Source organism: Thalassophryne amazonica, chromosome 8 (assembly GCF_902500255.1).
Source record: "Thalassophryne amazonica chromosome 8, fThaAma1.1, whole genome shotgun sequence".
NCBI classification, from domain to species: Eukaryota; Metazoa; Chordata; class Actinopteri; order Batrachoidiformes; family Batrachoididae; genus Thalassophryne; species Thalassophryne amazonica.
Window position 1 is genome coordinate 92,471,537 of NC_047110.1, and position 13,609 is coordinate 92,485,145.

A 13,609-nucleotide genomic window follows, 5' to 3' on the forward strand; every position below is an offset into this window, starting at 1 on the left:
CTAAACACTGCACATATCAAAAGCTTGTCACTTCACTCTGCCCACCTAAGAAGCTAGCAAATACGGTTCCCATTTCTTGGATGCATTTATGATGCATATACAACAGAATGAGATAGTAAAACCTTAATGAAATAATAGATAGAATGTGTGACTGGGGATGGTGCCAGTGTTTTTAACTGGTGCTGTAAATGAAGGGTGGCTGCACCAAAACTCTGTGTGTTTCAAAACCTGGATAGAAGCTTTTTCCAGAGTGTGTATCAAAAGGAAGACACCAGGCGCTGTGCTAAATGGGGCCTCAATTTGTCAGGAATTGATTTGAAACAAATTCTTTAAACCATTCCAGGTGATTTGCCCCCTTTGATATTGAAAACACGTAAATAAACTGAGCTCGCAATATGAATTTCATAGTTAAAGGCTATAGTCAGGACAGGGTCTGTACTTACACAAGCACATACGCTGATGGTATATTTTATCTCAAGACCACATTCTACTACACCTCACACTAGAAATGTTATTGCATGTGCATGACACACAATTTGTTCCCACATTTTAATTAAGTCATGAATACAAGATGAACAATTTTGGCAGTGCATTTGCCCAGCACACTCACTCATTCATTCACCTGGAAAGAGGCTGATCTGTTGTGCTGTCGCTGTACATATGCTTATCTTTGTGAGCAAAAAAAAAAAAAAAAAAATCCATTCTCTGCTCAATAAATATATTTCCATAATTGCTTTTACCCACAAACACACAATCATAATAATACTATCTGTGTCACAGTGTGTTACCTGCTCTCTCAACATCTCTGCTGCATGTACAGATACATTTAGGATACGGCAGTATTGTATAACCATGTAGATGTCAGTCAACTGTTAGCAGTTAACAACTACTGTGAACTAACAGTCAGCTCTAATGTTTCCAAAGCCCTGTCCACACGTGAACAGGAACTTTGAAAAATGGAGCTTTTATATGCATTTTGCTCTTTAGCCCACATGAAATGCACTTAAAGTAAATAAAAACTGAGCTTTTGGAAAATTCCGTCCCGGGAGAAGAGCTTCAAAAATGCTGTTTCAGTGTTTATGTACAAGGAAAGCAGTTTTTGTCTTGAAATGTCAGAATGTGTGCAGTATCTGTTGTTTTGCATGAGGCAATTTTCTGCAATGGCAGAGGTTGTGTGAAGCACCTTGAGGCAGCTTTGTTGTGATTTGGCGCTGTATAAAATGAAAATTTCATTATTTAATTTAACCAGGTTAGTCCCATTGAGATCAAAAATCTTTTGCAAGGGAGACCTGAACAATTATGTTTCCAATTCACATAACCTGCATGTTTTTAAATGTGGGAGGAAATCAACGCAAACAAGGACAGAACATGCAAACTCCACACAGAAAGGCCACAGGTGGGAATTAAACCCATGACCTTCTTGCTGTGAGGCAACAGTGCTAACCACTAATCCACCGTGCTGCCAAATAAACTGAAAATTGAAACTGTTGCCAACATTTCCAGTTACAGGTATATCACCAAGTGTCGCTTTTGCATGGTGTCGATATTACTTGACAACATGTTTTACATTTTCCTGTGTACGGCCATGCCAATTGGCTTGACATCACTGTGTGCATAGTCAGTCAGTCAGTCAGTCGTGTGTCATTTAACTTGCAAGCGAGATAAGTTCAGTTTAGTGCAGCAGATAACAGAATATTTACAGAGGAATCCTTCAAATCTGGAAACAGGCACCAGAGTTGGCACAAATACTCCTTAGACATTATTCTTTTGAAAAAACTGAGTATCCACTTGAATTTTCAATCGGTGTTCAGGTAGGGGTCAATTGAAGAATTACACAGGGGTCAAAATTTAAAAATGTTTCAATCATATTGAAAGCTATACCACATTATTATCACTTTACCGGAGCGTTGCTAGGCCGGCATCATAGATTTAAGTCGACGGTATCTGGCTATACCCGCCCACTGTGCGTAAACAAATGACGTCATAGCGCGCAGCCCAAGAACTGTCCGCAGAGGGGAAAAAAAAAACAAACTGTCCGCAGAGGAAAAGATGAAAAGGCGAGAAGTGTGTTTTGGTCCCATTATGGATATTCCGGATGATATTCCCATGGATAGTATGACAATGAACAGCAGCTAAAGCAGCCAGCTTGATGAGGACGCACTGCTGAATTTGAACAGCAGTGCGCGCGCCAGGCGACAGGGCAGAAGTTAAGTGAGCCAACTTTTTATGTACGCGTTACGTGTTGTGTATCTCAGTAAAAAGTGATAATAATGCAAATAACATGCTGTTGTCGTGCGGTATGCATTTTTCTGAGTCCCTCCGTCCATCCCGTCGCCTGCAATGACAGCTATTCGCCCAAGTTAGACAAGGGCGAATAGCTGTCATTTTGGGCGACTGGGCATGGACGTCTGGCCTCTTGAAAATGCATACCGCCTTCCAAAAGCATGTTATTGTATTATTATTTGTCTGATCACAATGATACCAAAAAGGTATAGTTTGGACTATCTATGACTGAATGTTATGGAGTTATGGGGTAAAAACAACAAGAATGGTAACAAAGGTCAGCATTAGTTTGTACAGGGGTCAGATGTTAAATTTGCTCTAAATATTGTAAAATGTGATGCAAATTATTGGTTGAGTTAATAGGGTTTTAAAAAGGAATAGTTTGCACTATGTGGCATGCTTAGTTATCATGTTACAGGGTAACATATGTCACATGTCATAGAATCCAATGGACGTCGACATTGCTCTACCTTTACCTTGCAGACCAAGCATTCAACACAGTCAAAACTATTTCATTTATTAATCCTATTACTTCAACCAATAATTTGCACCACTTTTTACCAAAACTAGAGCAACTTTAACTTCTAACCCCTGTACAAACTGAAATTGACCTTTGTCACCATTCTTGTTGTTTTTACCCCATAACTCCATAACATTCGGTCATAGATAGTCCAAACTATACCTTTTTGGTATCGTTGTGATCAGACAAATAATGTGGTATAGCTTTCAATATGATTGAAACATTTTTAAATTTTGACCCCTGTGTAATTCTTCAATTGACCCCTACCTGAACACTGATTGAAAATTCAAGTGGATACTCAGTTTTTTTCAAAAGAGTAATGTTTGAGGAGTATGTGTTCCAATTTTGGCGATTGTTTCCAGAAATGAACAATTGTTGCAGTTATCTGCTCCACTAGTTGTCCTGGCCCAACTCACTCCAATGCTAGTGTGTGTGTTAGGCATGTTGACCCCAAAAAGCCTACTGGCTTTGGGGTCAAAAGGTTAAAAGTCACAGTCACTGGGGCATACTTTGTAAAACTTCTGTGCGCGCAATAAATTCTTTAATTGCCCGATTGTCACCAAACCATGCTGGAATATATGTATTCAGCATGGTGACCCCAAGAAGCCTGTTAGTTTGGGGGTCAAAAGGTCAAGGGTTAAAATCACTGAACTGTACGTTCTAAAAGCCTTGTGTAGACAAGCGTCACTCGTCAATGGTAAACTTATTAACGTTTGCCTAGGGTGCTGTGGCTTCATACATACTGTGCAGTTGTTTAAAACAGTGCTTATGTGGATGAGATTTATTTATTTCTTTTTTGAAAGAAGGCAGAAAATCCTTGTGTTTAAAAATACCCGTGCATGTGTGGACTTATCTGAACATAATCGTTTTACAATAATACAGTTGCATTCTAATCAATAACTTAACATGACACCTCACACAAATCTAATCCTGAGCTCACAAATAATAAACTAAGTGTAGGTACAACAAAACTGTTGCTGCTTTGGCAATTTTGCCTGACTTGACGATCTCTGAGAGTCATTTTAAACAATGTACAAAACAGGAAAAATAATACAGATATGGTTAGGTTGGCCTGGGAAGAAAAGAACTGTACAAAGGAATGTGGATGGACATGGGAGTAAAAGGAGAGAATGCTGCGATATAAAATAAGTTGGACAGAAAAAAGTAAGGCTGTGGGTGAAAAATGGTTTCTGAAGATGTAGCAGAACATTAGAAGAGACAGGGGACAAAGGAGTGATAAGAAATATAGAAAAACAGATAAAGAAGAGGTGCTCTGACTCTCCAGGGACTTTTACAGCTCCCCCATGAATCCCAAATTAAGACACGCAGTGTTTTCCTTCCTGCTTCTCTTCCATTTATGATATTTGTTTCATGTTTTCCTCCACCTTCCAAGGAGAAAACACATGCTGGCACAACCCAAGAGATCGATACAGCTACAAGATATGCGTGTGAATGGATTTCACAGCATCACGCAGATGTCAAACAAATAAATCAGTAGGCACTGCAAATAAAAACAGAGTACATGAATAACACAATGAATATGGAAATAAACCAACATAAAAGTGCCACCGGATGAACAATAGACACATGGAGAGACGACAGGTTTGGTTACCACAGGTAGACGAGAACATAGTCGACATAACTACCTAGAAAAGCCATGACACAGATGCTGATGGCGAACATGGAGCTGAGGCTGAGGCTGGTGTTGTCCTCGTTATAAAACATGGCGAGCGTGACCTCGCAGTGCCGTCCCCGGTAACCCTCGCTGCAGTGGCACGAATACCGGGAGGGAGAATGAGGTACGCAGGTCCCGTGGCGACATGGCCGGCTGGCGCACAACGTGTACACACACACTTTGCCCAAAGAGCTTTCTTTGGTCATGTGGCCTGGAGGGCACCTGTGGAGGGAAGACACACGTAAAGCGAAGAGACAAGGCACTCAGCAAGCTGTCAGATACAAAGATTTTAACTTTGCAGCCCTAAGAAACCTAAGCTGACAGTGTTAGACTAAATCCCAGGAGTTACACCTCTGATATCAGGTACACTCTTGACGGTTACAGTGTCTGCTGCTCCACTCAAGCTGATAAAACTGAAAAAGGTACTGGGAAGCCAAGATTGGCTTTGCAATACCTTGATGTATTTTTGCAAAAATATCACATGCCCCCAACTGTCTCAGTACAACCTGAAGTATAACCTGAAGCTGTGTTGCAATTGCACAATGCGGTGTGATATTGATCCCAAAAGAACCCTGCACGGGTTCTAAGAATCACAGCCAGCTGATTTAGCCGTCCTACAGTGTTTAAATGTGCAGTTAGGACCATGCTGCTGTTGCTGTTAGGCACTTTTCCCCCCTCAGGTTGACACACTATTAGACATACCCTGTAACAGCAGCCATCTGGTGAAAACTTTCATTTCAAGTGAACATGAAAACTAGAAGGCAATCAGACGCGGAACAATCCTGGACTTCTGCATTAAGATTCACAAGATTACTGCATGGTCATCATCATATTTCTCATCTTGCAAAAACTCCACTAACAAAACTTCCTCTGTGACAATATTTCACTCGATTAGATCTGGATCTGCATACATTTGCATACCAATTACCTGTCATATGGTTTGTATGACTGATCAGATTTGGTGTACAAGTTTGAAGAAAATTAATAAATGTAAAAATATGTAGAGGCAGTGGCCTGGAGAATGTAGGTCCAAGAGAGAGCCAAAGATCAGACGGTGGCATTATGCCTGCTCTGTGGTTGTCAAAAAAGATGTGTACATTAAATAAAATTATAATAAAATGTGTAATTGACCATCAAAAGTAATTAAAAATACTTTTTTTTTCCCTTGGATGTAAAGGGAGTAAAACTAAATCATGTTATTTTTTGCTCCACTAATTCTCCAAAAGATTTGTGATTAATTAGTTTATTGTTGTGTGTGTATGTGTGTGTGTGTGTGTGAGTGTGTGTGTGTGTGTGTGTGTGGGGGGGGGGGGCAGTCATTCTTAGGTAGAAGCTCCAATGAAAAAGGTTGGTGAACCACTGGTTTATAGGTTAGAGCAGTAATGCTTATAGGCTGGTGATGTTTTAGAGTTTAGGGTGAGGTTAGCCTAGAGGTTAGAGCAGTGGTGGCTAAGAGATTAGAGCAGTGGTGGCCTATAGATTATGGTAGTCATGCCCTAGAAATTAGATCAGTGGTAGCCTAGAGATTATGGTGGTATTGGTCTAGAAATCTGAGCAATTGGGGTCTAGAGATTAGGGTGGTGTTAGTTAAAAAAAAAAAATTAAGAGTGGTGGGAGCCTAGAGATTAGGGTGGTGGTGGCCAAGAGATGAGGGATTGGTGGTGTAGAAGATAAAGTAGTGGTGCCCCAGAGATTAGAGGGGCAATGGTTAAAAGACAAAGGCTGTGGCGGTCTACAATTTAGGGAAACAGTGACCTAAAGGTTCAAGTGTTTTTCTTGTGGCCAGAGGATACTTGGTTTAATTTCCCTTCACACAGGAAAAATTAAAAAGTACAATGCATCGGTCTAGGCTTTCCAAAGAAATGGTTTATGATTTTCCAGAAGAAAAAAGTCAAGTCAAATCAGTTGCATGCAACAGGAAAATGTATGTTAAAGACAGAGAATAAAATAATTTTTCTCAGTATAATCTATCAGACATAATGGTCCTTGACCCCTCCAACCCCCACCCACCCACCATAGTTGATTTCCTGTGTTGTTTCTCTGTTCTTTTCTTCCTTTGAAGCTCAAAAGTGAAAATGACAAACAAAACAACAACAAATATCTGCTTTGTTGTTGTTGTCTGTCAGATTGATGTGGCTTCTGGGGAATTCCCCTTGGCAACAGAACGTAAACAAAACCACATGACCTCAGCCTCGTTTTCATGTCACAACAGTGATGGCTTTTCCTTAATGGATGGCACCAGTCTGAACAGGTTGGGTTTAAATTTGGGTTTTAATCTAGATAAAAGCTTAATTCTGCCAAAAGTACATGGAATTATTTGCTATAACTTTGGTGAATGATCCTGTAAGTATCATTTCTTGTGCGTGTCAACAAATTTGAGGCATTTGTTGCTCAGGAAAGGTAAAAATGGTGAAATTCTGGGAGGCCTGTAGTCTCTGATATTTTGCTATCTAAGTATGTGGACTGTCGATGGGAGCCAATAAGTAAATTTTGAGCTGCCTGGAGTGTGTAAGAGCTGAGATAACTGTGGCCTCAGAAACACAGATACACACACACACACACACACACCACACACAACACACACACACACACACACACACACACACACACACACACACACACACACACACACACACACACACACACACACACACACACACACAATATTTGTGTGTGTATATATACACACCCACCCACTATATATGATAATCCATCCCACCTCACAGGTGTGCCATATCAAGATGCTGATTAGACACCATGATTAGTGCACAGGTGTGCCTTAGACTGCCCACAATAAAAGGCCACTCTGAAAGGTGTAGTTTTGTTTTACTGGGGGGGATACCAGTCAGTATCTGGTGTGACCACCATTTGCCTCATGCAGTGCAACACATCTCCTTCGCATAGAGTTGATCAGGTTGTCAATTGTGGCCTGTGGAATGTTGGTCCACTCCTCTTCAATGGCTGTGCGAAGTTGCTGGATATTGGCAGGAACTGGTACACGCTGTCGTATACGACGGTCCAGAGCATCCCAAACATGCTCAATGGGTGACATGTCCGGTGAGTATGCCGGCCATGCAAGAACTGGGACATTTTCAGCTTCCAAGAATTGTGTACAAATCCTTGCAACATGGGGCCGTGCATTATCCTGCTGCAACATGAGGTGATGTTCTTGGATGTATGGCATAACAGCGGGCCTCAGGATCTCGTCACGTTATCTCTGTGCATTCAAAATGCCATCAATAAAATGCACCTGTGTTCTTCGTCCATAACAGACGCCTGCCCATACCATAACCCCAGCGCCACCATGGGCCACTCGATCCACAACACTGACATCAGAAAACCGCTCACCCACACGACGCCACACACACTGTCTGCCATCTGCCCTGAACAGTGTGAACCGGGATTCATCCGTGAAGAGAACACCTCTCCAACGTGCCAAACGCCAGCGAATGTGAGCATTTGCCCACTCAAGTCGGTTACGACGACGAACTGGAGTCAGGTCGAGACCCCGATGAGGACGATGAGCATGCAGATGAGCTTCCCTGAGATGGTTTCTGACAGTTTGTGCAGAAATTCTTTGGTTATGCAAACCGATTGTTTCAGCAGCTGTCCGAGTGGCTGGTCTCAGACGATCTTGGAGGTGAACATGCTGGATGTGGAGGTCCTGGGCTGGTGTGGTTACATGTGGTCTGCGGTTGTGAGGATGGTTGGATGTACTGCCAAATTCTCTGAAACGCCTTTGGAGACGGCTTATGGTAGAGAAATGAACATTCAATACACGAGCAACAGCTCTGGTTGACATTCCTACTGTCAGCATGCCAATTGCACGCTCCCTCAAATCTTGCGACATCTGTGGCATTGTGCTGTGTGATAAAACTGCACCTTTTAGAGTGGCCTTTTATTGTGGGCAGTCTAAGGCACACCTGTGCACTAATCATGGTGTCTAATCAGCATCTTGATATGGCACACCTGTGAGGTGGGATGGATTGTCTTAGCAAAGGAGAAGTGCTCACTATCACAGATTTAGACTGGTTTGTGAACAATATTTGAGGGAAATGGTGATATTGTGTATGTGGAAAAAGTTTTAGATCTTTGAGTTCATCTCATACAAAATGGGAGCAAAACCAAAAGTGTTGCGTTTATATTTTTGTTGAGTGTATATATATGTATATATATATATATATATATATATATATATATATATATATATATATATATATATATATATATAGCTGAGTGGATCTTTGTTATTTGATTGGCGCTTTATATGTCACATGACATAGATTAATTCATCCCATTTGTGTTGCATTTAGAGTGCAAATTTGGTTCCATAAGTTTGGTACCATTGCACACATACATGCATGTCATCGCGCATGCACATGTGAGCACACACGTGCACGCACACACACATGCTCGTGCATGCACAAAACAAATCTACTGTGCTGCCTGGAGGCTGTTAGCAGGAAGAGAGAAGAAAAGCTGGACTCATTTCTGACGTATTTCTGACATATTTCTGACATACCATTCAACGAGGCTTTCACCTCATGAAATGTTCGTACCATTGAACTCAAACATTCAATATTTGTATTTATATATATATATATACAGCTGAGTGGATCCTTATCATTTGATTGGTGCTTTGCATGTCACACGACATTCATTCATCCCAATTTGTGTTGCATTGCATTTAGAGAGCGGCTTGGTTCCATTTAGAGTGCAAATTTGGTTAAATACGTTTGGTACCATTGCACTCTGCACACACAAATGCACACACACGCATGCATGTGCGCACGTCCTCATGCACACGCTCACGCGTGATCGCACATGCACATGTGTGATCGCACATGCGCGCACATGCACATCCTCGTCCATTAAATGTGTAAGTCCAGAAGACCTGATGTCCATGGTAATGGTAGCAACTCGGTCACTTTCAGAAGTGTGTCAGAGGGTCCCAGGACACCAGCGACGGCTCTGGGAGAACACTTGGAGGAACCTTGTCACCTCACCAACTTTGAAAAATTAAAAATCCAGGCACAATGCTGGGGACTCTCTGCGAATGAAGAGCACCATCCAGTGACGATTGCATGAAAAGCAATTTCCCTCGCAATTGCCATTCGCAGGCTGTTGCACCCCAGTGAGTTAGGATCCTAAGAAAAGGTAGCGCAAAGGCCCCAAAAACGTGGACCTTCATTCTGTAGCAAAGGTATCAGCATCTCCTCACATCTCTGTAAAGAAATCTCACAGATTTGTCAACACTGGCCCCAAGTAAATATGTTCTCCTTATTCATTCATTCATCTTCTACCGCTTAGTCCAATTAAGGGTCACGGGGGGCTGGAGCCTACCCCAGCATTTTGATTTAACCTTATTTCACCAAGTAAGTTATTAAAAAAAATTCTTATTTGCAATAACGACTTGGTGAAATGATCAGGTTAAAATTATTAAAATGAGCTGTTATATTGTAGCATGTTACAAAAATAAGCCTATATTGTAATGCTTGGATTTCATCACTCATCTTCAACCGCTTTTCCGGGTTCGGGTCGCAGGGCAACAGCTCCAGCAGGGGACCCCAGACTTCCCTTTCTCTTGCCAAATTGACCACCTCTGACTGGGGGATCCCGAGGCGTTCCCAGGCCAGTGTGGAGATATAATCTCTCCACCTCGTCCTGGGTCTTCCCCGGGTTCTCCTCCCAGATGGACCTGCCTGGAACACCTCCCTAGGGAGGCGCCTAGGAGGCATCCTTACCAGATTTTATAGTTTTTATGGTTTTATGTTTCTGCTGTTTTTAATTTCTCTGTTCTTATGTGAAGCACTTTGTGATTTCTATCTTGAAAGGTGCTATATAAATAAACCTTACTTGCTACTTACAGATGCTCGAACCACCTCAGCTGGCTCCTTTCAGCACGAAGGAGCAGCGACTCTACTGCGAGCTCCCCACGGATGACCGAACTTCTCACCCTATCTCTAAGGGAGACACCAGCCACCATCCTGAGGAAGCCCATTTTAGCCGCTTGTACCCGCGATCTAGTTCTTTCAGTCATGACCCAACCCTCATGACCATGGGTGATAGTAGGAATGAAGACTGACCAGTAGATCGAGAGCTTCACCTTTTGGCTCAGCTCCCTTTTTGTCACAACAGTACGGTAGACAGAATGCAATACCTCCCCTGCTGCACCAATTCTCCGGCCAATCTCACACTCCAACCCTTACCTACTTTAGGAAGGCCCCGTGTCCATATTGATTTTAATTTTTTTTCTGGGCGCCAGCATCTTTTTTCAGTTGTTCTTTATGAGAACTGAGTGCATGCAGCCACCTCCAGGAAGTTGTGGTGAAGTTATACTTTTGTGTTAAGGATAGTACTGGAGTGGACATGCTCTGCTACTGTATGTTCAGTGCTGGTGTTACTAATTTTATCCACAGCCTGGCTGAGGCATACAGCATGTTTCTAAGCAGGAATATGCTCCTTTAAATATGTACAGAATGTGCCTGCAGACAGTAAATCCTCATTATCATCCTGGGTTATTTATTCCTAATTTGTGCAGCACCTGCATTCGTGGTGTCTCCAGAGGTCCACGCAGACCAGAGGGAGAGCGCAGTGGTGTTTTTTGCAGGCTTCTGAAGAGCAGCCAAGTGAAACGCCCTGGGAAGTGATGACCTGAATGTCCTCTGAAGGCTGCTCACCTTCCAGAGGGACGGAGCGGCCGTTAAACCTTAGATCACGCAGACATCCTGGTAAAAACAAGATGTGGGGAGAAAAGGCATTAGTTGTAAACAAAGGTAAAAGGCACACGAAGACACCAGTCTTCAGGCAAAATCTTTTATGGATACACATTTACACAGGAGCAGGGGTGTAAACTCAAACATGGAGACACACACACACGCGCACACACACACTGACACTAACAGATTCATTGACAAACCTGCAAACCAACAAGCACACAAACAGCCCGAAGCAAATCTGTCAGCACGGACTTCTGTTTCAGCAGGATATTTTCTCTGCTGTTTAGTTTGCTCACTTTGTGGGAAGCATGGGGACTAACACAACATTTAAATTTAGATCAGAGGCACCGAAGCTACCTTTATAATCTGATTAAAACTAACTGCTCAAAATATCTGTGGGCCAGCTTTTAAACTCTAGAACCCATAAAGTTCAACAATTTAAATAAGGAATTTAAAAGGTAAAAGAATTTGTACAATGTTATGATTTGTTGAATTTGCTATATCTAATAATGTGCAGTTGCCAGGATTTGTCTTAGCGTTGGGACAGTTTTGTGTATACCAAAGAGAAAAGAACTCCAGGTAAGTACTGGATTGATGCGGGAAGATTGCAACCTTGACCTCTGATGCTCTTGTGAGAAGAATACGCTTATTTTATACCCAAGTAGGCCCCAGTAGCAACAAAACAGTCAATACGGTAAATTCTACAATTCAATTTGTGCCCACCTCAGGCTAAATCAGATATAAGTCTTAATTTATGAGCTAATGCACTAGCTTAATGTCTAGTTCTTGACACATGGTGGTAGTTTGCCCATTTCTAAATTAACCTGTTAATGAATTAATCCGTCATCCACAGATAAATGCATTCATTCATTCATCCAGTCAGCTATCGATCCATCCATTCATCTTGAAAACGGTTAAGTAGTTCCATGCCTAGGAAACTGCGGTTGTGTCCGGAGGGAAAATTGTTTCCAAGCATCACCACAGAGGGGTCAATAATGATCTCCTGGCTCCTCCCTGGAGAGGCCGTTAACTCTCGCCGTCCCCCGCCTCCATTGAGCCTGAGGGTGAACTCTCTGCCAATGCGCTCCAGCTCTACTTCGTGCCATTCTCCGTCATCAAGGTGATGGTGTGGCAATGTCAGGTTGAAATCTCCATCTCCCAGGTTATAGAAGACAGCCAGGAAACCCTGAATTACCTGAGATACACAGAAGACAATCAAACAGACCTGTGAACAGCAACAGTAGCAAAATAAATAAATAAATAAATAAATAAAATGGAGACCAAGCACATAAAATGATAACCTTTGTCTTCCATATGAGTTTCTTACATGTACATATCTCAGCGATAGCAAATCTTTTGTGGTGAAATACCTGAATTAACAAACTGTAAAATAAATAAATAAAGGCAACAACAAATTCCAGTTATTTCCCTTTTAAGATGCTGGACCAGAATTATTTTTCTTCCTGCGTGTCTTCACATGGTGTACTCCCATTGTTTGAAGTTTCATTCAAATATTTAAACTGATTTAGGAGGAGTTATACATACAAAGTTAAAATCATATTTAATTTAACCTTTATTTAACCAGGTTAGTCCCACTGAGACCAACATCTCTTTTACAAGGGAGACCTGGACAATTCTAAAGTTTCCAATTCACCTAACCTGCATGTCATTAGATGTGGGAAGAAACCCATGCAGACACGGGGAGACCATGCAAACTCCACACAGAAAGGCCACAGGTGGGAATCGATCCCATGGCCTTCTTGCTGTGAGGCAACAGTGCTAACCACTAGATTAGATTAGAGATTAGATTAGATAGAACTTTATTGATCCCTTGGGAAGACTCCCTTATGGAAAATGAGGTTCCAGCAGCATTGTATAGTAGCACACAGGGTAAGAAGCACATAAAGTACCAAAATTGAAAGTAAAAAGGAAAAAAGATTTGCAATATAAATACCAGTATAAATACTGGTTTACTGGCTACTACTGTTCCTCTCCTTCCCGTCCTCTGTCTTCCTGTCACTCCTCCTCCCTGAGTGAGGAGTTGTACAGTCTGATGGCCTGAGGGACAAAGGAGTTTTTCAGTCTGTTGGTCCTGCACTTGGGAAGGAGCAGTCTGTGGCTGAAGAGGCTCCTCTGGTTGCTGATGACGATGTGCAGAGGGTGACTGGCATCGTCCATAATGTCCAGCAGTTTGTCCAATGTTCTCTTCTCTGCCACCGTCACCAGAGAGTCCCGCTTCATGCCAACTACAGAGCCAGCCCACCTGATCAGTCTGTCCAGCCTAGACATACCCTTCTTGGATGTGTTGTCCCCCAGCACACCACAGTGTAAAAGAGGATACTGACTACTATGGACTGGTAGAACCTTCCACAGGAGTTTCCTGCAGATGTTAAATGACCGCAGCCTCCTCAG

The 13,609-nt window shown here is 42.2% G+C and overlaps 1 protein-coding gene across 1 annotated transcript in view; it reads right to left on the reverse strand.

The window, feature by feature from the left end:
• Window positions 1-13,609, reverse strand: part of LOC117516100 (neural-cadherin-like) — a 540,129-nt gene that overhangs the window by 21,796 nt on the left and 504,724 nt on the right. The window contains exons 29-31 of the mRNA XM_034176992.1: window positions 12,128-12,392; window positions 11,023-11,206; window positions 4,450-4,700 (exon numbers count right to left, since the gene is read on the reverse strand). Coding sequence (XP_034032883.1) covers window positions 4,450-4,700; window positions 11,023-11,206; window positions 12,128-12,392 — 700 coding nt within the window. The remainder of the gene's footprint in view (window positions 1-4,449; window positions 4,701-11,022; window positions 11,207-12,127; window positions 12,393-13,609) is intronic.